The sequence below is a fragment of the Coregonus clupeaformis genome, chromosome 21 (assembly GCF_020615455.1).
Source record: "Coregonus clupeaformis isolate EN_2021a chromosome 21, ASM2061545v1, whole genome shotgun sequence".
NCBI classification, from domain to species: Eukaryota; Metazoa; Chordata; class Actinopteri; order Salmoniformes; family Salmonidae; genus Coregonus; species Coregonus clupeaformis.
The window spans coordinates 48585387-48612886 of record NC_059212.1 but is presented as its reverse complement, the minus strand read 5'-3'; the positions used below and the strand labels follow the sequence as shown (position 1 = coordinate 48612886).

The 27500-nt window shown below is 46.0% G+C and overlaps 1 protein-coding gene across 3 annotated transcripts in view; it reads left to right on the top strand.

The window, feature by feature from the left end:
- LOC121535393 (receptor-type tyrosine-protein phosphatase F) overlaps positions 1-27500 on the top strand; it is a 419130-nt gene that overhangs the window by 255866 nt on the left and 135764 nt on the right. For all 3 annotated transcript variants that reach the window (XM_045205947.1, XM_045205949.1, XM_045205948.1), the window contains 7 exons: positions 13701-13843; positions 14145-14271; positions 20240-20385; positions 20650-20891; positions 24441-24634; positions 26156-26289; positions 27083-27227. In XM_045205947.1, coding sequence (XP_045061882.1) covers positions 13701-13843; positions 14145-14271; positions 20240-20385; positions 20650-20891; positions 24441-24634; positions 26156-26289; positions 27083-27227 — 1131 coding nt within the window. The remainder of the gene's footprint in view (positions 1-13700; positions 13844-14144; positions 14272-20239; positions 20386-20649; positions 20892-24440; positions 24635-26155; positions 26290-27082; positions 27228-27500) is intronic.

The following is a 27500-nucleotide window of genomic DNA, read 5'->3' as shown; positions in this document are numbered from 1 at the left end:
TCTGTTTGTTTCTGTCCAGTTACTTCCATTGCATTGTACTGTGTATGGGGAAGCTCATAGACACCTGTCTGTTTCTGTCCAGTTACTTCCATTGCATTGTACTGTGTATGGGGAAGCTCATAGACACCTGTCTGTTTCTGTCCAGTTTCTTCCATTGCATTGTACTGTGTATGGGGAAGCTCATAGACACCTGTTTGTTTCACTACTGTATGTTATCATCCTCTCCTGTCTTTTCTCCATTCACTGCATTCCTCCTCCATCACAACGTATCATTCCACTAACTCACAGATCAGCGGGAAGGTTGGTTCCATTTCACTTCTCACCCCTCTACTGTTACCCCTGACCCCCCTGACCCCAACCTCAGATCAATGTTACACCCCCACCCGGACCCAGTCTGAAACACGCCCCGACCTCCGACCTCAATCCCTTTCCAGCTTCTCCTATGTTGTTCTCGTGCTCCCTGCTGCCCTCACTGTTCTAAACCTATTATAAGGTTGCATCCCTGGCCTGAGTTATGCCTGTTGTTCTTTCTCCAACACCCAACCTGTCTCTGTCAACCTGTCTCTGTCAACCTGTCTCTGTCAACCTGTCTCTGTCAACCTGTCCTTGTCAACCTGACTCTGTTAACCTGTCCTTGTTAACCTGTCGTTGTCAACCTGTCTCTGTCAACCTGTTCCTGTCAACCTGTCTCTGTCAACCTGTCTCTGTCAACCTGTCCTTGTCAACCTGACTCTGTTAACCTGTCTCTGTCAACCTGTCCTTGTCAACCTGACTCTGTTAACCTGTCCTTGTTAACCTGTCCTTGTCAACCTGTCCTTGTCAACCTGTCTCTGTCAACCTGTTCCTGTCAACCTGTCTCTGTCAACCTGACTCTGTTAACCTGTCTCTGTCAACCTGACTCTGTTAACCTGTCCTTGTCAACCTGACTCTGTTAACCTGTCTCTGTCAACCTGTCTCTGTCAACCTGTCCTTGTCAACCTGACTCTGTTAACCTGTCCTTGTTAACCTGTCCTTGTCAACCTGTCTCTGTCAACCTGTTCCTGTCAACCTGTCTCTGTCAAACTGTCTCTGTCAACCTGACTCTGTTAACATGTCCTTGTTAACCTGTCTCTGTCAACCTTTCTCTGTCAACCTGTCTCTGTCAACCTGTCCTTGTCAACCTGACTCTGTCAACATGTCCTTGTTAACCTGTCTCTGTCAACCTGTCCTTGTCAACCTGTCGTTGTCATCCTGTCTCCGTCAACCTGTTCCTGTCAACCTGTCTCTGTCAAACTGTCTCTGTCAACCTGTCCTTGTCAACCTGACTCTGTCAACCTGTCCTTCTCAACCGGTCCTTGTTAACCTGTCCTTGTTAACCTGTCTTTGTCAACCTGTCTCTGTCAACCTGTCATTGTCAACCTGTCTCTGTCAACCTGTTCCTGTCAACCTGTCTCTGTCAACCTGTCCTTGTCAACCTGTCTCTGTCAACCTGCATTGTCAACCTGTCTCTGTCAACCTGTCCTTGTCAACCTGTCCTTGTTAACCTGTCCTTGTCAACCTGACTCTGTCAACCTGCATTGTCAACCTGTCTCTGTCAACCTGTCTCTGTCAACATGTTCCTGTCAACCTGTTCCTGTCAACCTGTCTCTGTCAACCTGTCCTTGTCAACCTGACTCTGTCAACCTGTTCTTGTCAACCTGTCTCTGTCAACCTGTCTCTGTCAACCTGTCCTTGTCAACCTGTCGTTGTCAACCTGTCTCTGTCAACCTGTCTTTGTCTACCTTTGTCTGTCAACCCTTCCCTGTCAACCTGTCGTTGTCAACCTGTCTCTGTCAACCTGTCCTTGTTAACCTGTCTCTGTAAACCTGTCGTTGTCAACATGTCTCTGTCAACCTGTCGTTGTCAACATGTCTGTCAACTTGTCCTTGTCTACCTGTCTATGTCAACCTGACCCTGTCAACCTGTCTCTCTCAACCTGTCCTTGTCAACCTGTCTCTGTCAACCTGTCTCTGTCTACCTGTCCTTGTCTTCCTCTCCTGCCTGTCTCTTGGCTTGCACCCACCTGGTCTTGTCCTGCCTGTCCCTTGGCTTGCACCCACCTGGTCTTGTCCTGCCTGTCTCTTGGCTTGCACCCACCTGGTCTTGTTCTGCCTGTCCCTTGGCTTGCACCCACCTGGTCTTGTCCTGCCTGTCCCTTGGCTTGCACCCACCTGGTCTTGTCCTGCCTGTCTCTTGGCTTGCACCCACCTGGTCTTGTTCTACCTGTCCCTTGGCTTGCACCCACCTGGTCTTGTTCTGCCTGTCCCTTGGCTTGCACCCACCTGGTCTTGTCCTGCCTGTCCCTTGGCTTGCACCCACCTGGTCTTGTCCTACCTGTCCCTTGGCTTGCACCCACCTGGTCTTGTCCTGCCTGTCCCTTGGCTTGCACCCACCTGGTCTTGTCCTGCCTGTCCCTTGGCTTGCACCCACCTGGTCTTGTTCAGTGTAATTCATTGCTACTGTTCAGCATATAGCACATGGTTTACTGTGTCGGCTTTACGGCGAATCCTCCCACTGATCTCTCTCTCGCTCTCCACACCCAGTCAATGTCCAATTCACTACTAGATAGCTAATACAGGTATTCATTTACTACCCCTCGCCTCCGCTCTTTTTATTTCACCTTTATTTAACCAGGTAAGCCAGTCCGGGTTTGGCCGGTGTAGGCCGTCATTGTAAATAAGAATTTGTTCTTAACTAAAGGTAAAAAGGTAAAAATAAATAAAAATAGATGGGTAGTGTCCCAAATGGCACCTCATAGTGCCCTGGTCAAAAGGTAGTGCACTATGTAGGGAATAGGGTGCCATTTGAGACGTAGCCATGGAGGAGAAACAAAGCCCTGTAGCTATAGTCTCAATCAGCCCCTTTGTCAGACAGTCGTTCAGATCCAAGGCCCTCGGGTTTTATGTGTTGACCAGAGGAGAACGACTGCCCCCTCTCATTGAAGCTCTGAAGTGCTGCAGGCTGTTGTATTCAGAAAGCAGGATCCCCGTTATAGTCAATGGGAAAATGGCAATCTTCGTGGTCAATATTCATGTAAATAGATATATATATATTTTTAAAGACAATCATGGAACCAATCATTGCTTGTATTATACCAGATGTATGTGCTGATTATTTTAAAATCGAACACAGAATAAGTAATATATTTGGTTCATCCCCGGGACCACCCATACACAAAAAAAATTTATGCACGCATGACTGTAAGTCGCTTTGGATAAAAGCGTCTGCTAAATGGCATATTATTATTATTACTATTATTATTATTATTATTATTTAGTTGCTAATAGCAGCCCGCAGTACCCCGGTCGGCCTTCATCTTAAGTTACTCAATGAGTGGGGGCAGTTGTTTTCCCCTGGTCGTTTCCCCTGGTCGTTTCCCCTGGTCGCAGCCTGCAACTACACGTCCACAAATGCACCATTTGTGACTTCACATAAGAATGAATAATGTGATGTCATCGATGGGTTTGTCCATTTCTATATAGGGTATATGGTTCTATCTCAGAACTGACTGAAAGGATCCTTCTCAGTGTCATCCTGAGTGGAGAAGAGGATATTGTTATAGAGGAAAAACAGAAACTCAACTCTCATGTTAGTGACACAGTCCTGTCTACCACATCACATGGACCTTATGTTAGAGACACAGTCCTGTCTACCACATCACATGGACCTTATGTTAGAGACACAGTCCTGTCTACCACATCACATGGACCTCATGTTAGAGACACAGTCCTGTCTACCACATCGACATCACATGGACCTCATGTTAGAGACACAGTCCTGTCTACCACATCACATGGACCTCATGTTAGAGACACAGTCCTGTCTACCACATCGACATCACATGGACCTCATGTTAGAGACACAGTCCTGTCTACCACATCGACATCACATGGACCTCATGTTAGAGACAGACACAGTCCTGTCTACCACATCGACATCACATGGACCCCCGTGTTCAACAGAGACTGGGGTACAAGGCCCTATATAGTGCTTGGCGATATATCAAATTAATTTGATTAATTTGAATGTATGTTTTTTGCACGATATTCCAAATGCCTGTATCGCAGAATTGAGTTTTTGTTGTGTATTTTTCCGCTTTCATGAGCGTTCATGTCCGCTTGTTCTCATGTTGTCTTTTTGGTCTCGTCTCCTTCGCTCCTTCTGTGCTGTGTGCACCTTCCCATTTACACCAGAGATCTGGATATAATGACCAGATGCTCATGTCTCCGCCCTAGTTGGGAAGGCAGGCGACAAGCTTAGGTCCAAATTAAATGCATATAAAAACGCATTGGGCATATTTTTTGGACAGATTTTGGGCGAGAGTGAAACCTCTCACTTCCCCTCTTTCTCCCAGGCCCCTCCCCCCTACCGCTCACAACAACGAAGATGAGAGATCACTTCTTCCTCTCTGACAAGCGGGTTCAACTCGCTATTTGCATTTGAGGTTTGGGTCCAACAGAATCGGTCATATGGACACCGAAACACATGGAGACATTATTTTACTGTAATAGAGGAGAAGTTGACCTTTTGAACCATACACCGTTTATGTTTTAACTCCTCAAATTCCGAGTAGACACTACTAAAACGGATGTACCAATGAACATTCATTCTGGAAAATGTACGCTCAGTTTGTCACGCGCGCATTACGGTACAAAGTATTGCTAGCAGCATTTTAGTCAATAAAGATTGTTACACTAGCTGTTTAGTCTGTGTTTTATAAAAGTGCAATGAGCATAAAACAATTATATAAGGAATTGGCAACTCGATCTCATTCTGAGAAATAAGGTAGGCCACCTGATTTCAACATCTGAACAAAGTGGACAGGCTAGCATGCTGTTCAAATAGCTGGAGACGGACAGAAGGGTGTGTTCATAACAATTCAACTGTTTTGCCTCGTTAGCTGAGTTCAAAGCTTGTGAAGTTATACCTAGATCCATGTTGGCTAAACTTGAAATATAAAGATCAGCTGGCTACTCACTAGGACGTGGGCTTGTGCTTGAGAGATTGTTTATGAGACCTGTGTTCATTTTCTATCATGCCTGCTACATTATTAGTGAATGTGCATTATTAAAAAGGGCATTTGTGTAGACAGACCCGAAAGCCAGATCGGTAACTATTGCAAAAAAATCAGGTACAACTATTTTGATAAAATAATTAAATTATTAGTGGGTCTTATGGTTGTGGAAGGCTTATAGTTAGCCTGGGTATAATTTCACAAGCCCTGAATTCATTAGATTATTGCTGACTGTTTGAAATGTAGTATATTTGACCTTTAATTGTATAACAAAGCTTATTTAGAGAAAACTTTTAAAAGAAAATTGAGATATATATTGTGAATCGCCCATAAATGTGAAAATTAGATTTTTAGGCCATATCGCCCTATCCCTATAGCTATAGTTTCAATCAGTTCTTTGTCAGACATTAATTTATTCTGATTTATATGTGTATCTCAAAAGGGACTCAAAAGATCCACTTCAATGTTTCTCCTTGTATAACTAACTATTTCTCCTCAATCAGCTCCTTGTCAGACATTGAGAATAAATATCCGACTGGTTTTTAATTGTATCTCAGCCGTGACTCACTCAAATGATTTTAAAAAAACAGGAATCGATTGACTTGGTCTTTGAATTGAATAGGACTTCAACTGACACCATTTATCAGCTAGTGAAGGCGTCGTTTAGGTTTCAGGGGCATTGCCTCAACAAATTTGGGATTGCATCCCAAATGGCACACTGTTCTCTACATAGTGCACTACTTTTGATCAGAGCACTGGGAAAGTATTCAGACCCCTTGACTTTTTCCACATTTTGTTACGTTACAGCCTTATTCTAAAATGGATTACATTGTCCCCCCAGTCTGAGGTCCTGAGTGCTCTGGAGCAGGTTTTCATCAAGGATCTTTGCTCCGTTCATATTTCCCTTGATCCTGACTAGTCTCCCAGTCCCTGCCGCTGAAAAACATCCCCACAGCATATGATGCTGCCACCACCGTGCTTCACCGTAAGGATGGTGCCAGGTTTCCTCCAGACGTGATGCTTGGCATTCAGGCCAAAGATTTAAATCTTGGTTTCATCAGACCAGAGAATCTTGTTTATCATGGTCTGAGAGTTCTTTAGGTGCCTTTTGGCAAACTCCAAGCGAGCTGTCATGTGCCTTTTACTGAGGAGTGGCTTCCGTCTGGCCACTTTACCATAACGTCCTGATTGGTGGAGTGCTGCAGAGATGGTTGTCCTTCTGGAAGGTTCTCCCATCTCCACAGAGGAACTCTGGAGCTCTGTCAGAGTGACCATCGGGTTCTTGGTCACCTCCCTGACAATTTCTTCTACCTCATGGCTTAGTTTTTGCTCTGACATGCACTGTCAACTTTGGGACCTTATATAGACAGGTGTGTGCCTTTCCAAATCATGTCCAATCAATTTAATTTACCACAGGTGGACTCCAATCAAGTTGTAGAAACATCTCAAGGATGATCAATGGAAACAGGATGCACCTGAGCTCAATTTCGAGTCTCATAGCAAAGGGTCTGAATACTTGTGTAAATAAGGCATTTCCGTTTTTCATTTGTAATAAATGTGCAGAAATGCCTACAAACCTGTTTTCGCTTTGTCATTATGGGGTATTCTGTGTAAATTGATGAGGACAAAAATTTATTTAATCAATTTTAGAAAAAGGCTGTAACGTAACAAAATGTGGACAAAATGAAGGGGTCTGAATACTTTCAGAATGCACTGTATAGGGAACAGGGTGCCATTTTGGAGGTATCTATGATCGGCCCTCAGCGTGGTACAGAGTTATTGTCTGTCTTAACAGAATCCCCATGTTACCCTGCAGATAGACTTTCCAGCAGGCAGCCAGCTTGTTCTGTTCAGATATTGATTGAAGGAGCGGGTTTCTGCTATCCTGAGTTTCCTCAGGCACAGTGTCATGACTGGTGTGTTTATAGCTCTCTAACAGCTCGCTAGCAGGCAGGGAGACGGGGAGGGAGGAAGAGGAGGAGGGGACGGGGAGGGAGGAAGAGGAGGAGGGGACGTGGCAGGGAGACGGGGAGGGAGGAAGAGGAGGAGGGGACGTGGCAGGGAGACGGGGAGGGAGGAAGAGCAGGCAGGGAGACGGGGAGGGAGGAAGAGGAGGCAGGGAGACGGGGAGGGAGGAAGAGGAGGAGGGGACGTGGTAGTGGTTGCATCCAGACATACAGTACCAGTCAAAAGTTTGGACACACCTGCTCATTCAAGGTTTTTTAAAATTATTTTTTACTATTTTCTACATTGTAGAATAGTTGTGAAGATATCAAAAACTATGAAATAACACATATGGAATCATGTAGTAACCGAAAAAGTGTTAAACGAATCAAAATATATTTTTATATTTGAGATTCGTCAAATAGCCACCGTTTGCCTTGATGACAGCTTTGCACACTCTTGCCATTAGTATTAGTATTAATATATAGACAGACCAGTTAGTATTAATATACAGACCAGTTAGTATTAATATACAGACCAGTTAGTATTAATATACAGACCAGTTAGTATTAATATACAGACTGACCCATTAGTATTAATATACATACCAATTAATATGAATATACAGACCAGTTAGTATTAATATACAGACCAGTTAGTATTACTATACAGACTGACCAATTAGTATTAATATACAGACCAGTTAGTATTAATATACAGACCAGTTAGTATTAATATACAGACTGACCAGTTAGTATTAATATACAGACTGACCAGTTAGTATTAATATACAGACCAGTTAGTATTAATATACAGACTGACCAGTTAGTATTAATATACAGACCAGTTAGTATTAATATACAGAGAAGAAGAGAAACAAATAAAAGTCACATTTGATCCATCTCCATGGTGACTGGAGCAGGGGTAGTATTCTCCTGGGGAGACAGGGAGACGCACGGTGTGTGTGGACAGTAAAGAAGCGCATTAGGGAAAACAAGCAGTTTAAATCCGTAACTGGAATAGGCTGGTAGTCAGGGTAGTCGTTAGTTATACAGTATAACTGGTATAGGCTGGTAGTCAGGGTAGTCGTTAGTTATACAGTATAACTGGTATAGGCTGGTAGTCAGGGTAGTCATTAGTTATACAGTATAACTGGTATAGGCTGGTAGTTAGGGTAGTCGTTAGTTATACAGTATAACTGGTATAGGCTGGTAGTCAGGGTAGTCGTTAGTTATACAGTATAACTGGTATAGGCTGGTAGTCAGGGTAGTCGTTAGTTATACAGTATAACTGGTATAGGCTGGTAGTTAGGGTAGTCATTAGTTATACATTATAACTGGTATAGGCTGGTAGTCAGGGTAGTCGTTAGTTATACATTATAACTGGTATAGGCTGGTAGTCAGGGTAGTCGTTAGTTATACAGTATAACTGGTATAGGCTGGTAGTCAGGGTAGTCATTAGTTATACAGTATAACTGGTATAGGCTGGTAGTTAGGGTAGTCGTTAGTTATACAGTATAACTGGTATAGGCTGGTAGTCAGGGTAGTCGTTAGTTATACAGTATAACTGGTATAGGCTGGTAGTTAGGGTAGTCGTTAGTTATACAGTATAACTGGTATAGGCTGGTAGTTAGGGTAGTAGTTAGTTATACAGTATAACTGGTATAGGCTGGTAGTTAGGGTGGTCGTTAGTTATACAGTATAACTGGTATAGGCTGGTAGTCAGGGTAGTGGTTAGTTATACAGTATAACTGGTATAGGCTGGTAGTCAGGGTAGTCGTTAGTTATACAGTATAACTGGTATAGGCTGGTAGTCAGGGTAGTCGTTAGTTATACATTATAACTGGTATAGGCTGGTAGTCAGGGTAGTCGTTAGTTATACAGTATAACTGGTATAGGCTGGTAGTTAGGGTAGTCGTTAGTTATACATTATAACTGGTATAGGCTGGTAGTCAGGATAGTCATTAGTTATACAGTATAACTGGTATAGGCTGGTAGTTAGGGTAGTCGTTAGTTATACAGTATAACTGGTATAGGCTGGTAGTTAGGGTAGTCGTTAGTTATACAGTATAACTGGTATAGGCTGGTAGTTAGGGTAGTCGTTAGTTATACAGTATAACTGGTATAGGCTGGTAGTTAGGGTAGTCGTTAGTTATACATTATAACTGGTATAGGCTGGTAGTCAGGGTAGTCGTTAGTTATACAGTATAACTGGTATAGGCTGGTAGTTAGGGTAGTCGTTAGTTATACAGTATAACTGGTATAGGCTGGTAGTCAGGGTAGTCGTTAGTTATACAGTATAACTGGTATAGGCTGGTAGTTAGGGTAGTCATTAGTTATACAGTATAACTGGTATAGGCTGGTAGTTAGGGTAGTCGTTAGTTATACAGTATAACTGGTATAGGCTGGTAGTTAGGGTAGTCGTTAGTTATACAGTATAACTGGTATAGGCTGGTAGTTAGGGTAGTCGTTAGTTATACATTATAACTGGTATAGGCTGGTAGTCAGGGTAGTCGTTAGTTATACAGTATAACTGGTATAGGCTGGTAGTCAGGGTAGTCGTTAGTTATACAGTATAACTGGTATAGGCTGGTAGTCAGGGTAGTCGTTAGTTATACAGTATAACTGGTATAGGCTGGTAGTCAGGGTAGTGCGTTAGTTATACAGTATAACTGGTATAGGCTGGTAGTCAGGGCAGTCGTTAGTTATACATTATAACTGGTATAGGCTGGTAGTTAGGGTAGTCGTTAGTTATACAGTATAACTGGTATAGGCTGGTAGTCAGGGTAGTCGTTAGTTATACAGTATAACTGGTATAGGCTGGTAGTCAGGGTAGTCGTTAGTTATACAGTATAACTGGTATAGGCTGGTAGTTAGGGTAGTCGTTAGTTATACAGTATAACTGGTATAGGCTGGTAGTCAGGGTAGTCGTTAGTTATACAGTATAACTGGTATAGGCTGGTAGTCAGGGTAGTCGTTAGTTATACAGTATAACTGGTATAGGCTGGTAGTCAGGGTAGTCGTTAGTTATACAGTATAACTGGTATAGGCTGGTAGTCAGGGTAGTCGTTAGTTATACAGTATAACTGGTATAGGCTGGTAGTTAGGGTAGTCGTTAGTTATACAGTATAACTGGTATAGGCTGGTAGTTAGGGTAGTCGTTAGTTATACAGTATAACTGGTATAGGCTGGTAGTCAGGGTAGTCGTTAGTTATACAGTATAACTGGTATAGGCTGGTAGTTAGGGTAGTCGTTAGTTATACAGTATAACTGGTATAGGCTGGTAGTCAGGGTAGTCGTTAGTTATACAGTATAACTGGTATAGGCTGGTAGTCAGGCAGTCGTTAGTTATACAGTATAACTGGTATAGGCTGGTAGTCAGGGTAGTCGTTAGTTATACAGTATAACTGGTATAGGCTGGTAGTCAGGGTAGTCGTTAGTTATACAGTATAACTGGTATAGGCTGGTAGTCAGGGTAGTCGTTAGTTATACAGTATAACTGGTATAGGCTGGTAGTCAGGGTAGTGCGTTGGTTATACAGTATAACTGGTATAGGCTGGTAGTCAGGGTAGTCGTTAGTTATACAGTATAACTGGTATAGGCTGGTAGTCAGGGTAGTGTTAGTTATACAGTATAACTGGTATAGGCTGGTAGTCAGGGTAGTCGTTAGTTATACAGTATAACTGGTATAGGCTGGTAGTTAGGGTAGTCATTAGTTATACATTATAACTGGTATAGGCTGGTAGTTAGGGTAGTCGTTAGTTATACAGTATAACTGGTATAGGCTGGTAGTTAGGGTGAGTCGTTAGTTATACATTATAACTGGTATAGGCTGGTAGTCAGGGTAGGCGTTAGTTATACAGTATAACTGGTATAGGCTGGTAGTCAGGGTAGTCGTTAGTTATACAGTATAACTGGTATAGGCTGGTAGTCAGGGTAGTCGTTAGTTATACAGTATAACTGGTATAGGCTGGTAGTCAGGGTAGTCGTTAGTTATACAGTATAACTGGTATAGGCTGGTAGTTAGGGTAGTCGTTAGTTATACAGTATAACTGGTATAGGCTGGTAGTTAGGGTAGTCGTTAGTTATACAGTATAACTGGTATAGGCTGGTAGTCAGGGTAGTCGTTAGTTATACAGTATAACTGGTATAGGCTGGTAGTCAGGGTAGTCATTAGTTATACATATAGTTAACAGGATAGAACAGTATATAATGTTGATAGTTTATTGTCCATGAGTGTGGGTTATACACGGTTAAAACAGTTCTAGTTTTATAGTGTGTAATCTGCAGCGTGGCAGCCCACAGCAAGGCTGTGCTAATGTCACAACTGCCTTTTCTCTCTCAAACTCAGGCCTGTCAACATTTAGCTGCCAACTTGCCTCTCTTCCCTGTCACATATGAGATACTTTCAGCTCTGCTATTTGTGTCGACTAAAAGTCACACGTACAAAATACGTGACAGAGAATGAATAGCGCTAGCTGCTATTTCTCTTAGATATAAACGTTGACTTGGATAAAGCTTTATTTATACAGAAAACAACAGTTCATATGTAAATGGTTCTGTTCTGTTTATTCTCTGGCAGTTAGCTATTCACTACTGCTGCATTCAAGCTCGCTCTTGTGTGTGTGTGTGTGTGTGTGTGTGTGTCTGTGTATGTGTGTGTGTGTGTGTGTGTGTGTGTGTAGATAGTAGCTTCTATTCCCTAGCGACCACGTCAACAGGCGCTCTCTGTCTCCATGGGAACCCCTTTTTAATGTCAGCTTATCTGCACATCAGAGCCTCACAAAGAGAGGGAGAGAGAGAGAAAGAGGGGGAGAGAGAGAGAAAGAGGGAGAGAGAGAGAGAAAGAGGGGGAGAGAGAGAGAGAAAGTCAAACAATGCATCTCCACAGGGTCTCAAAGAGTCTCAGAATGACGTAACTCTCTCTCTCCGCTCTCAGCGCCGTTTGACACACTGTCAAAGGGGAACAGATATAGATCTAGTCTAGTAGAGTGTTATTCAAATCAAAGTGGCATATTTAAATGCATTCCCCCTTTTTAATAAGGAGCAAAACAAAAGGTTTATATTGCAAAGTTTTACTAACAAATGTTGTCTGAGTGCTGCGTAACTCGGAACAACTCCAAATCACTAGAATCACAAGAAGATGCTGTTTCTTTATTGGTTATGCTTCTCACCTGTTGGATCGTGGTCGAAAAGTGATCAGCCGTACACATTAGATTCATTACATTTGACATTTTACACGTTAGTCATTTAGCAGATGCTCTTATCCAGAGAGGCTTACAGTTCGTTCCTTCAGGTGAGACAACCACATATCACAGTCATAGTAATTACATGTTTATCAACAATGTCAGTGCCAGAAGGGAAAGGCAAGGTTTATTTGCATTTTAACTTTATTGTTTTATTACTGGGGGGGTGGGGGGGACAGAGATGTCTTATTTAAGATCATCTTTATTTAGATACTCTCATCTCATCTTAATGAGGATACTCTCATCTCAATTCCTGCTCCTCTTTTCAAGCGTGGTGATGTCAAAGTCACGGTTTATTCCACACAGAACTCTCCCTGTCCCCTGACACCCACACTCACCCCTTCTCCTCTCCTCTCACTCACCCCTTCTCCTCTCCTCTCCTCTCCTCTCCTCTCACTCACCCCTTCTCCTCTCCTCTCCTCTCACTCACCCCTTCTCCTCTCCTCTCCTCTCACTCACCCCCTTCTCCTCTCCTCTCACTCACCCCCCTCTCCTCTCCTCTCCTCTCACCCCTTCTCCTCTCCTCTCCTCTCCTCTCCTCTCACTCACCCCTTCTCCTCTCCTCTCCTCTCCTCTCTCACTCACCCCTTCTCCTCTCCTCTCCTCTCACTCACCCCTTCTCCTCTCCTCTCCTCTCACTCACCCCTTCTCCTCTCCTCTCACTCACCCCTTCTCCTCTCCTCTCCTCTCACTCACCCCTTCTCCTCTCCTCTCACTCACCCCTTCTCCTCTCCTCTCCTCTCACTCACCCCTTCTCCTCTCCTCTCACTCACCCCTTCTCCTCTCCTCTCCTCTCACTCACCCCTTCTCCTCTCCTCTCCTCTCACTCACCCCTTCTCCTCTCCTCTCACTCACCCCCTTCTCCTCTCCTCTCCTCTCACTCACCCCTTCTCCTCTCCTCTCACTCACCCCTTCTCCTCTCCTCTCCTCTCACTCACCCCTTCTCCTCTCCTCTCACTCACCCCTTCTCCTCTCCTCTCCTCTCCTCTCACTCACCCCCTTCTCCTCTCCTCTCACTCACCCCTTCTCCTCTCCTCTCCTCTCACTCACCCCTTCTCCTCTCCTCTCACTCACCCCTTCTCCTCTCCTCTCCTCTCACTCACCCCCTTCTCCTCTCCTCTCACTCACCCCTTCTCCTCTCCTCTCCTCTCACTCACCCCTTCTCCTCTCCTCTCACTCACCCCTTCTCCTCTCCTCTCCTCTCCTCTCCTCTCCTCTCCTCTCCTCTCTCTCCTCTCCTCTCCTCTCCTCTCCTCTCCTCTCCTCTCCTCTCACTCACCCCTTCTCCTCTCCTCTCAACACAGAAGTGAAGGCCACACATTTATATCGCCTCCACATCTCCACATCTTGTTGTAACACACTCTCTCTCCTCTCCTCACAGAACAGAATATGTCCCTGATCTCCTCCACCACTCCACCTCTTGAGATCCCATCTTAACATTCTCCTCTCTCCTCTCCTCTCCTCTCCTCTCCTCTTCAGTACGTCGTGTCCCTCCGCGGTTCTCCATCCCACCTACCAACCATGAGGTGATGCCTGGGGGCAGTGTCAACCTGACGTGTGTTGCTGTGGGATCGCCCATGCCCTATGTCAAGTGGATAATGGGAGAAATTGAACTCACCAAGGTCTTTACTTTCACTGTTACTGTTTTGCTGAAACTTTTCTTTACCGTGTTTATTTATTTTTGTATCTGTTTTATTCTGGATTTATTACTACAGCACCTTGAGATGCAGTCTCTGTATGAATTGTGTTGAATTAAGTTTAAAGGAGGGGAAGCATAGAAATAAAGTGCATAGAACGGATTTACCGCTTATCAGACTCGCTTTCAATGCTAATGCTGAAGATCTATTACTTGCATTTCTATCTGAAATATGTCAGGTCAGACACAAAGCTAGATAATGGACCTTTAGGATTCTTCTTATTTAGGAGGATGAGATGCCCATTGGTCGGAATGTTCTGGAGGTGACCATGGTCAAGGAGTCAGCCAACTACACCTGCGTGGCCATATCATCACTGGGCATGATCGAGGCTACCGCTCAGGTCTCCATCAAAGGTGAGGGGTCAAAGGTCACGCTGCGCGTGTGTGTGTGTATTGCACTCTCTTTTGGCTTTCAGGACATATTTTAGTTAGTCAGGCAGTGTGTGTGTGTGTGTGTGTGTGTGTGTGTGTGTGTGTGTGTGTGTGTGTTTGAATCAAGACAACATGCTGGCTAGGTGAGTGGAGGACACAGTGTTTGAGTCCCAAATGGAACCCTATTCCCTATGTGCCCTGGTAGTAGTGCACTATATAGGGAATAGGGTGCCTTTTGGGACTCACCCTATAATGATCTCATGATGAGTAATCTGCTCTGGGACGGGACTGTGTGTTATCACGTACATGACAAGCTGTATCCCAAATCGCACCCTAATCCCAACATAGTGTGCTACTTTTGACCAGAGCCCATATAGGCCCTGGGATACAGCCACTGTGTTCTCTCACGTACACTACAAGTTGTGATGACTGGGAAGTCTGGTTGATGACAAGCCAAGCAGTGTGACTCATTATGGCAGATTGTTATGAGTTTGAGTCGATCAAACAGCTTCCTAGCTGTCTCTTAAGTTTCCACCATAAAGTCAGTGTTGCTGCAACATGTTTGATGCACCTGTGATCTGATGAAATGGCTATCAGGGCAAATTTTCCTGGGTTCACACACACAAACACACACACCATAAACTGCCTGCAATTCCACCTGACTAACTGAAATTTGGCCTGAAAGCCATAAGAGAGTGAAAGACATTGTAAACATCATTGTAAAATGTTTGACTCACTTTAGATTTGGTAGAGGATCAACTTAGCTTACCCCATGAAGTTATGCACAAACGTGTGGACACACACACACACACACACACACACACACACACACACACACACACACACACACACACACACATACACACACACACACACACACACACGGTCTGTTGATTGTGAGGTATTTAAGGGAAGGACCCACAGTAGTTGTGGGTATTGGGGCTGGTGAAAAATAAGAGGCTTTCTGAGCTCCACAATATTCTGGTGGCGTGTCTGTGTGTCTGGTCGGGAACATACGTCCGGACTGGGCTGTGGGTGTGTCTGTGTGTCTGGTCGGGAACATACGTCCGGACTGGGCTGTGGGTGTGTCTGTGTGTCTGGTCGGGAACATACGTCCGGACTGGGCTGTGGGTGTGTCTGTGTGTCTGGTCGGGAACATACGTCCGGACTGGGCTGTGGGTGTGTCTGTGTGTCTGGTCGGGAACATACGTCCGGACTGGGCTGTGGGTGTGTCTGTGTGTCTGGTCGGGAACATACGTCCGGACTGGGCTGTGGGGTGTGTCTGTGTGTCTGGTCGGGAACATACGTCCGGACTGGGCTGTGGGTGTGTCTGTGTGTCTGGTCGGGAACATACGTCCGGACTGGGCTGTGGGTGTGTCTGTGTGTCTGGTCGGGAACATACGTCCGGACTGGGCTGTGGGTGTGTCTGTGTGTCTGGTCGGGAACATACGTCCGGACTGGGCTGTGGGTGTGTCTGTGTGTCTGGTCGGGAACATACGTCCGGACTGGGCTGTGGGTGTGTCTGTGTGTCTGGTCGGGAACATACGTCCGGACTGGGCTGTGGGTGTGTCTGTGTGTCTGGTCGGGAACATACGTCCGGACTGGGCTGTGGGTGTGTCTGTGTGTCTGGTCGGGAACATACGTCCGGACTGGGCTGTGGGTGTGTCTGTGTGTCTGGTCGGGAACATACGTCCGGACTGGGCTGTGGGTGTGTCTGTGTGTCTGGTCGGGAACATACGCCCGGACTGGGCTGTGGGTGTGTCTGTGTGTCTGGTCGGGAACATACGTCCGGACTGGGCTGTGGGTGTGTCTGTGTGTCTGGTCGGGAACATACGTCCGGACTGGGCTGTGGGTGTGTCTGTGTGTCTGGTCGGGAACATACGTCCGGACTGGGCTGTGGGTGTGTCTGTGTGTCTGGTCGGGAACATACGTCCGGACTGGGCTGTGGGTGTGTCTGTGTGTCTGGTCGGGAACATACGTCCGGACTGGGCTGTGGGTGTGTCTGTGTGTCTGGTCGGGAACATACGTCCGGACTGGGCTGTGGGGTGTGTCTGTGTGTCTGGTCGGGAACATACGTCCGGACTGGGCTGTGGGTGTGTCTGTGTGTCTGCTTCGGGAACATACGCCCGGACTGGGCTGTGGGTGTGTCTGTGTGTCTGGTCGGGAACATACGTCCGGACTGGGCTGTGGGTGTGTCTGTGTGTCTGGTCGGGAACATACGCCCGGACTGGGCTGTGGGTGTGTCTGTGTGTCTGCTCGGGAACATACGTCCGGACTGGGCTGTGGGCGTGTCTGTGTGTCTGGTCGGGAACATACGTCCGGACTGGGCTGTGGGTGTGTCTGTGTGTCTGGTCGGGAACATACGTCCGGACTGGGCTATGGGTGTGTCTGGTCGGGAACATACGTCCGGACTGGGCTGTGGGTGTGTCTGGTCGGGAACATACGTCCGGACTGGGCTGTGGGTGTGTCTGTGTGTCTGGTCGGGAACATACGTCCGGACTGGGCTGTGGGTGTGTCTGGTCGGGAACATACGTCCGGACTGGGCTGTGGGTGTGTCTGGTCGGGAACATACGTCCGGACTGGGCTGTGGGTGTGTCTGTGTGTCTGTGTGTCTGTGTGTCTGCTCGGGAACATACGTCCGGACTGGGCTGTGGGCGTGTCTGTGTGTCTGGTCGGGAACATACGTCCGGACTGGGCTGTGGGTGTGTCTGTGTGTCTGGTCGGGAACATACGTCCGGACTGGGCTGTGGGTGTGTCTGTGTGTCTGGTCGGGAACATACGTCCGGACTGGGCTGTGGGTGTGTCTGTGTGTCTGGTCGGGAACATACGTCCGGACTGGGCTGTGGGTGTGTCTGTGTGTCTGGTCGGGAACATACGTCCGGACTGGGCTGTGGGTGTGTCTGTGTGTCTGGTCGGGAACATACGTCCGGACTGGGCTGTGGGTGTGTCTGTGTGTCTGGTCGGGAACATACGTCCGGACTGGGCTGTGGGTGTGTCTGTGTGTCTGGTCGGGAACATACGTCCGGACTGGGCTGTGGGTGTGTCTGTGTGTCTGGTCGGGAACATACGTCCCGGACTGGGCTGTGGGTGTGTCTGTGTGTCTGGTCGGGAACATACGTCCGGACTGGGCTGTGGGTGTGTCTGGTCGGGAACATACGTCCGGACTGGGCTGTGGGTGTGTCTGGTCGGGAACATACGTCCGGACTGGGCTGTGGGTGTGTCTGGTCGGGAACATACGTCCGGACTGGGCTGTGGGTGTGTCTGTGTGTCTGGTCGGGAACATACGTCCGGACTGGGCTGTGGGCGTGTCTGTGTGTCTGGTCGGGAACATACGTCCGGACTGGGCTGTGGGCGTGTCTGTGTGTCTGGTCGGGAACATACGTCCGGACTGGGCTGTGGGCGTGTCTGTGTGTCTGGTCGGGAACATACGTCCGGACTGGGCTGTGGGCGTGTCTGTGTGTCTGGTCGGGAACATACGTCCGGACTGGGCTGTGGGCGTGTCTGTGTGTCTGGTCGGGAACATACGTCCGGACTGGGCTGTGGGTGTGTCTGGTCGGGAACATACGTCCGGACTGGGCTGTGGGTGTGTCTGTGTGTCTGGTCGGGAACATACGTCCGGACTGGGCTGTGGGTGTGTCTGTGTGTCTGGTCGGGAACATACGTCCGGACTGGGCTGTGGGTGTGTCTGTGTGTCTGGTCGGGAACATACGTCCGGACTGGGCTGTGGGTGTGTCTGTGTGTCTGGTCGGGAACATACGTCCGGACTGGGCTGTGGGTGTGTCTGGTCGGGAACATACGTCCGGACTGGGCTGTGGGTGTGTCTGTGTGTCTGGTCGGGAACATACGTCCGGACTGGGCTGTGGGTGTGTCTGTGTGTCTGTGTGTCTGTGTGTCTGTCAGGGTTTCCGTTAGCCGGTAATAGCCGGCTTTTGGCCATATATTTTATTTTTATAGAAAAGCCGAAGAATAAAAAAATGGCACCAGAGAATAAGAACCTTTTTTTTTTTTTATGTAGCCTAGACCTGCTGGTTGAATGGATATGGGATCTGTCCTATAGCTATCCCAGAGCCTAGACCTGCTGGTTGTATGGATATGGGATCTGTCCTACAGCTATCCCAGAGCCTAGACCTGCTGGTTGAATGGATATGGGATCTGTCCTATAGCTATCCCAGAGCCTAGACCTGCTGGTTGTATGGATATGGGATCTGTCCTACAGCTATCCCAGAGCCTAGACCTGCTGGTTGAATGGATATGGGATCTGTCCTATAGCTATCCCAGAGCCTAGACCTGCTGGTTGAATGGATATGGGATCTGTCCTACAGCTATCCCAGAGCCTAGACCTGCTGGTTGTATGGATATGGGATCTGTCCTACAGCTATCCCAGAGCCTAGACCTACTGGTTGTATGGATATGGGATCTGTCCTATAGCTATCCCAGAGCCTAGACCTGCTGGTTGAATGGATATGGGATCTGTCCTACAGCTATCCCAGAGCCTAGACCTGCTGGTTGAATGGATATGGGATCTGTCCTACAGCTATCCCAGAGCCTAGACCTACTGGTTGTATGGATATGGGATCTGTCCTACAGCTATCCCAGAGTCTGTTTGGGCTATTTAATAATATTATAATAATACGCCATTTAGCAGACGCTTTTATCCAAAGCGACTTACAGTCATGTGCGCGTACATTTTTACGTATGGGTGGTCCCGGGGATCAAACCCACTACCCTGGCGTTACAAGCGCCGTGCTCTACCAATTGAGCTACAGAGGACTGTCTCAACAGAATTTCCCTAAGTAAATTGAATTAAATTGTCAACATGATAGATCCTAATTAGCCTACTCCTGTCTATACAGAAATAAATGAAGTCATTCAAAATAGAGGCTACTAGAGCATGATTTGGCCACAGAGGATCGTTAGCTTCCCCTTAGCCTTCAAAACAAAAAAAATGATTTGTGAATTGTTTTAAATCGCATTGCCTACAGTTGGAAGGAAAGGCAGCCCGAACAATTTGGACAGCGCGCTCAGCAAATACCAAATAGATGATTGTTGAGTTGCGACTGTCAGTGAAAAGTGGAGAGGCCCAGCCAGGCATATCGCAATATTTCAATATTTCATCATCTTTTCTTTGAAAAAACAGTGATTGAGTTAATCACGTTACGCACCCAATGCATATGGGTCTGGTACATTTCTCAAATGTCCGGTCAATTAAAATGCTGCTGGTCAAATGTCCAGTCACACATTTTCAGAACGGAAACCCTGGTCTTCATGTGTGACCTGACCATCCCTCTCAGTCCCTGCCAGGGCCCATAGGGTATTATATAGGGTATAGGGTGGGGCCCATAGGGTATTATATAGGGTATAGGGTGGGGCCCATAGGGTATTATATAGGGTATAGGGTGGGGCCCATAGGGTATTATATAGGGTATAGGGTGGGGCCCATAGGGTATTATATAGGGTATAGGGGTGGGGCCCATAGGGTATTATATAGGGTATAGGGTGGGGCCCATAGGGTATTATATAGGGTATAGGGTGGGGCCCATAGGGTATTATATAGGGTATAGGGTGGGGCCCATAGGGTATTATATAGGGTATAGGGTGGGGCCCATAGGGTATTATATAGGGTATAGGGTGGGGCCCATAGGGTATTATATAGGGTATAGGGTGGGGCCCATAGGGTATTATATAGGGTATAGGGTGGGGCCCATAGGGTATTATATAGGGTATAGGGTGCCATTCGGGACTCAGAGAACGTCAGGGTCATTTATATAGTCAGGAGCTGTGCTGCTGGACTCTGTTAACATCGTAATAGATAGACTGACTCTTTTTCTTTGTTGTTGTCTGTCATTTTCTCTCTCTCTCTCTCACTCTCTCACTCTCTCTCTCTCTCTCTCTCTCTCTCTCTCTCTCTCTCTCTCTCTCTCTCTCTGTTTCTCCATCTCTCTTCCTCCAGCCCTCCCCAAGCCCCCAACCTCTCTCATAGTGACTGAGACCACAGCCACCAGTGTGACTCTCACCTGGGACTCTGGGAACCCTGAACCTGTGTCCTTCTACATGATTCAGTACAGGCCTAAAACCACCTACACGGGCTTCCAAGAGGTAGGTTCCAATGCTTCACTGGGTTACAACATGGTTAGGGTTGCAGAATCCCCGGTCACTTTCCCCCAAATTCCCAGGTTTTTCAGAAATCCTGGTTCGAGGACTCCAGATGTCCTGCTTTTTCCCTTCCTGATTCTGGGAAACCTCCAACCGGGATTTTGCAACCCTAAACATGGTGCTAAAGTAGAAACAGCAACGTTGATTAGTTCTGTAAGTAGCTTTGGATGGAAGTGTTCACTAAATAACCATATTATGATATTGCAGGTGGACGGAGTAGCTACCACCCGTTACAGCATCGGCGGGCTCAGCCCCTACTCAGAGTACGAGTTCCGCGTGATGGCGGTGAACAACATTGGGCGTGGGCCGCCCTCTGACCCGGTAGAGACCCGTACGGGGGAGCAGGCTCCCTCTTCACCCCCACTGGCTGTCCAGGTCCGCATGCTGTCTGCCTCCACCATGCTGGTCCAATGGGAACCACCCGAGGAACCTAACGGACAGATCAGAGGGTAAGACGAGAAAGGAATATGTCTTATGTAGGCTTAATGAAGGATTCCTAGACACTTCATAGCATGTGAATATGAATGCGTCCCAAATGCTAATCCCTATATATACAGTGAGGGGAAAAAATATTTGATCCCCTATTGATTTTGTACGTTTGCCCACTGACAAAGACATGATCAGTCTATCATTTTAATGGTAGGTTTATTTGAACAGTGAGAGACAGAATAACAACAAAAAAATCCAGAAAAATGCATGTCAAAAATGTTATAAATTGATTTGCATTTTAATGAGGGAAATAAGTATTTGACCCCTCTGCAAAACATGACTTAGTACTTGGTGGCAAAACCCTTGTTGGCAATCACAGAGGTCAGACGTTTCTTGTAGTTGGCCACCAGGTTTGCACACATCTCAGGAGGGATTTTGTTCCACTCCTCTTTGCAGATCTTCTCCAAGTCATTAAGGTTTCGAGGCTGACGTTTGGCAACTCGAACCTTCAGCTCCCTCCACAGATTTTCTATGGGATTAAGGTCTGGAGACTGGCTAGGCCACTCCAGGACCTTAATGTGCTTCTTCTTGAGCCACTCCTTTATTGCCTTGGCCGTGTGATTTGGGTCATTGTCATGCTGGAATACCCATCCACAACCCATTTTCAATGCCCTGGCTGAGGGAAGGAGGTTCTCACCCAAGACTTGACGGTACATGGCCCCGTCCATCGTCCCTTTGATGCGGTAAAGTTGTCCTGTTGTCTTAGCAGAAAAACACCCCCAAAGCATAATGTTTCCACCTCCATGTTTGACGGTGAGGATGGTGTTCTTGGGGTCATAGGTAGCATTCCTCCTCCTCCAAACACGGCGAGTTGAGTTGATGCCAAATCCCTCAATTTTGGTCTCATCTGACCACAACACTTTCATCCAGTTCTCCTCTGAATCATTCAGATGTTCATTGGCAAACTTCAGACGGCCCTGTATATGTGCTTTCTTGAGCAGGGGGACCTTGCGGGCGCTGCAGGATTTCAGTCCTTCACGGCGTAGTGTGTTACCAATTGTTTTCTTTGTGACTATGGTCCCAGCTGCCTTGAGATCATTGACAAGATCCTCCCGTGTAGTTCTGGGCTGATTCCTCACCGTTCTCATGATCATTGCAACTCCACGAGGTGAGATCTTGCATGGAGCCCCAGGCCGATGGGAGATCGACAGGTCTTTTGTGTTTTTTCCATTTGCGAATAATCGCATCAACTGTTGTCACCTTCTCACCAAGCTGCTTGGCGATGGTCTTGTAGCCCATTCCAGCCTTGTGTAGGTCTACAATCTTATCCCTGACATCCTTGGAGAGCTCTTTGGTCTTGGCCATGGTGGAGAGTTTGGAATCTGATTGATTGATTGTTTCTGTGGACAGGTGTCTTTTATACAGGTAACAAGCTGAGATTAGGAGCACTCCCTTTAAGAGTGTGCTCATAATCTCAGCTCGTTACCTGTATAAAAAGACACCTGGGAGCCAGAAATCTTTCTGATTGAGAGGGGGTCAAATACTTATTTCCCTCATTAAAATGCAAATCAATTTATAACATTTTTGACATGCATTTTTCTGGATTTTTTTGTTGTCATTCTGTCTCTCACTGTTCAAATAAACCTACCATTAAAATTACAGACTGATCATTTCTTTGTCAGTGGCCAAACGTACAAAATCAGCAGGGGATCAAATACTTTTTTCCCTCCCTGTATATATAGTGAACTACTTTTGACCAGAGTCATATGTGCCATTTGGGGTGCAGCCTATGTCTTATGAAGGCTTAATGATAGATGTTCAGAAAGTATTCATACCCCCTTGACCTATTCCACGTGTTGTTGTGTTCCAGCCTGAATTCAAAGTGGATTGGACTGATTTTGTTTTTCTCGCATCCCATCTACACACAATACCCCATAATGACGGAGTCAAAACATGTTATTAGAAACGTTTGCAAATGTATTGAAAATTAAATACAGAAATATATAATTTACATAAGTATTCACACACCTGAGTCAATACATGTTAGAATCTCCTTTGGCAGCGATTACAGCTGTGAGTCTTTCTGGGTCAGTCTCGAAGAGCTTTCCACACCTGGATGCTGCAACATTTGCCCATTTATTCTTTTCAAAATTCTTCAAGCTCTGTCAAATGGGTTTGTCGGTCGTTGCTAGACAACCGTTTTCAGGTCTTGCCGTAGATTTTCAAGCAGATTTCAGACAAAACTTTAACTCGCCCACTCAGGAACAGTCACCGGCTTCTTGGTAAGCAACTCCAGTGTAGATTTGGCCTTGTGTTTTAGGTTATTGTCCTGCTGAATGGTGAATTCATCTCCCAGGGTATGGTGAAAAGCAGACTGAACCAGGTGCCTGTGCTTAGCTCTATTCAGTTCATTTTTTATCCTTAAACACTTAGTGGTACTCAGTAATGTGTTGTATTGGATTTGCCCCGAACATAACACTTTGTATTCAGGACAAAAACTGAATTGCTTTGCCACATTTTTTGCAGTATTACTTTAGTGCCTTGTTGCAAGCTGGTGCATGTTTAGGAATATTTTTTCTTCTTTACAGACTTCCTTCTTTTCACTCTGTCATTTAGGTTAGTATTGTGGAGTAACTACAATGTTGTTGATCCATCCTCAGTTTTCTCTTATCACAGTCATTAAACTCTGTAACTGTTTTAAAGTCACCATAGGACTCATGGTGAAATCCCTGAGCGGTTTCCTTCCTCTTCGGCATCTGAGTTAGGAATGAAGCCTGTGTCTTTGTAGTGACAAAGTGTAATTAATAACTTCACCATGCTCAAAGGGATATTCAATGTCTGCTTTTTACTTTTTTACCCATCTACCAATAGGAGCCCTTCTTTGCAAGGCATTGAAAACCTCCCTGGTCTTTGTGGTTGAATCTGTGTTTGAAATTCACTGTTCGACTGAGGGACCTTACAGATAATTGTATGTGTACAGAGATGAGAGTAATATTTTTTTTTTAAATCATCTTAAACACTATTATCGCTCACGGAATGAATCCATGCAACTAATTATGTGACTTGTTAAGCACATTTTTTACTCCTGAACTTATTTAGGCTTGCCATAACAAAGGGGTTGAATACATATTGACCGAAGACATTTCAGCTTTTCATTTTTTATTAATTTGTACAAATGTCTACAAACATAATTCCACTCTGACATTATGGGGTATTGTGTGTAGGCCAGTGACACAAAATCTCAATTTAATCAATTTTAAATTCAGGCTATAACACAACAACAATGTGGAAAAAGTCAAGGGTGTGAATACTTTCTGAAGGCACTGTATACAGTATAAGGTATAATATAACAGTTATTTTCTAACTAAATAATATCTACAACAATCAAACAAATATACAAATAATTAAGAAATACAGACACTATTTAAAAGCCTTTGGGAGATTAATAAAGTACTATATTGTCTTATATTATCATATCTTTAAAAAGGTTATATTTTAATAAAACGTCTCAATAGGTACAGTTCTTTTTCGACTGTTGAATGTAATGATTTCTTTGTAACTGTCACCAGGTACCGTGTGTACTACAACTCAGACATGAACGCCCCTCTGAGTGGGTGGCAGAAACACAACACTGACGACAGCCGACTGACCACCATCTCAGGGCTGACCACTGACATCACCTACAGCCTCAGGGTGCTGGGGTTCACCTCTGTAGGGGACGGACCCCCCTCGGAAATACTGCAGGTCAAGACTCAGCAGGGAGGTGAGAGAGAGAGGGAGTGTGTATGTTAGAGTGGAGTGTATGTTAAGGCCCTGTGTAGCTCAGTTGGTAGAGCGTGGCGCTTGCAACGCCAGGGTTGTGGGTTCGTTTCCCGGGGGGGGGGGGGCAGTATGAAAATGTATGCACTCACTAACTATAAGTCGCTCTGGATAAGAGCGTCTGCTAAATGACTAAAATGTAAATGGAGTGTATGTTAGGGTGGAGTGTACAGTATGTTATGATGAGTCCTTCACAGCTAACCCTCTGAAAGGTCAGACTTATTATGAGTCCTTCACAGCTAACCCTCTGAAAGGTCAGATTTATAATGAGTCCTTCACAGCTAACCCTCTGAAAGGTCAGATTTATAATGAGTCCTTCACAGCTAACCCTCTGAAAGGTCAGACTTATTATGAGTCCTTCACAGCTAACCCTCTGATAGGTCAGATTTATAATGAGTCCTTCACAGCTAACCCTCTGAAAGGTCAGATTTATAATGAGTCCTTCACAGCTAACCCTCTGAAAGGTCAGACTTAGTATGAGTCCTTCACAGCTAACCCTCTGAAAGGTCAGACTTATTATGAGTCCTTCACAGCTAACCCTCTGAAAGGTCAGACTTAGTATGAGTCTTTCACAGCTAACCCTCTGAAAGGTCAGACTTATTATGAGTCCTTCACAGCTAACCCTCTGAAAGGTCAGACTTATTATGAGTCCTTCACAGCTAACCCTCTGAAAGGTCAGATTTATAATGAGTCCTTCACAGCTAACCCTCTGAAAGGTCAGACTTATTATGAGGATTCACAGCTAACCCTCTGAAAGGTCAGACTTATTATGAGTCCTTCACAGCTAACCCTCTGAAAGGTCAGATTTATAATGAGTTTCAAAGCTAACCATCTGAAAGGTCAGATTTATAATGAGGATTCACAGCCAAGCCACTGAAAGGTCAGACTTATGATGAGGATTCACAGCTAACCCTCTGAAAGGTCAGATTTATAATGAGGATTCACAGCTAACCCTCTGAAAGGTCAGATTTATAATGAGGATTCACAGCTAACCCTCTGAAAGGTCAGATTTATAATGAGGATTCACAGCTAACCCTCTGAAAGGTCAGACTTATGATGAGGATTCACAGCTAACCCTCTGAAAGGTCAGACTGCTTGTGGTGTGGAGAGCTGTATCTTTACCTCTCTACACAACACTCACCTGTCCCCCTGTCCTGCTCTGTCCCTGTGTCCAAACACTCACCTGTCCCTCTGTCCTGCTCTGTCCCTGTGTCCAAACACTCACCTGTCCCTCTGTCCTGCTCTGTCCCTGTGTCCAAACACTCACCTGTCCCTCTGTCCTGCTCTGTCCCTATGTCCAAACACTCACCTGTCCCTCTGTCCTGCTCTGTCCCTGTGTCCAAACACTCAACTGTACCTCTCTGTCCCTGTGTCCAAACACTCACCTGTACCTCTCTGTCCCTATGTCCAAACACTCACCTGTACCTCTCTGTCCCTGTGTCCAAACACCCACTTGTCCCTCCAGTTCCTGCCCAGCCCTCCAGCTTCGAGGCGGAGGCAGAGTTGGATACACGTATCATGTTGACCTGGCTGTGGCCTGTCCAGGATTCCATCACCAAGTACGAACTACAGTACTGGGAGGGTAACTCTGACAACAAGGTAGGAAAGACAGTGAAATAGCCTGGACCGTGTAGTCGTCCTCTGTCTCTCTGTCTCCGAATCTGTCTGTCTCCCCCACACACACACACACACACACACACACACACACACACACACACACACACACACACAATTAACTGTTGCAGGCTCCTCTGTTACTCTGCAGACAGATAAATGTTTCTCCTCACCAGGGTTTTTTTTTTTTTTAACGATGTCATTTTTCTGAACGGTTACGTGTCAGGGAATACAGCTATGCAATGCGGTTGTAGAGATACACCTTCCTCCTCTCCTCTCATTTCCTCTCCTCCGTGGAAGGAGTGAATAAAGAGCCACAACAATTATCCCTGTCTGTCTGGTTCTCAGCCATCAGCTATAATAGTGGCTGGCTGCTCCTATCTTCTGTCTTCTGTTCAATCAATAGGCAAAGAAAGCAATTTAACCTCTCAACAAATGTGGACCATTTGAAAGTGTTCTTCTTCTCTCAGTGTTAATATTCAACAGTATATATACATACTGTAGCAGACCCAGTTTATTCTGGGAGTCATTGGAGTGTTATTTTTGGTGTTTTACTGTGTCTCAGATATTGGGTGATACTACAAATAACCAACTGCAGTATCAGTTTATATATACCACAGGTTAGAATAAAACAAGCTGTTGAGGGCTGAGTCCTAACGCACAAAACTCTTAAACTCAGACTTGTTAATCTTTGATGTTTACGGGAGATTAGTAATGCTTGTGTATTAGATTTACCAGAGGGGTTTAATCCAAAAAGATGTTCTCTCCCTTTTATCAGATCCACGTGACCTTTAACCCTGTGGGGTCATACGCCGTGGAGGGTCTGAAGCCCGACACCCTGTACCGCTTCTCCCTGGCAGCCCGCTCCGAGTTCGGCCTGGGGGTCTACACACAGCCCATAGAGGCACGTACTGCCCAGTCCAGTGAGTACACACTCCCCCCCCCCCACCCTCTCTTTATCCCTTTCCGCATCTTCCACTAACCCAGGAGAATCACCTCCACCTCAAGTCCCCATTGCCCAGCAGGTGTTTCAGACTAAACAGCTACGATCCAACCTCCTCTTCCTCCTCGTCCTCCACTTCCTCTTCTTTCAAGCATTTCACTCGCTGACCTGCAGTTGGTTCCAAACAGCCACGAAACCACTCCCACTCTTCCTCCTCGGATTTCACTGGTCTCAGTGTTGTCTACCACACTAA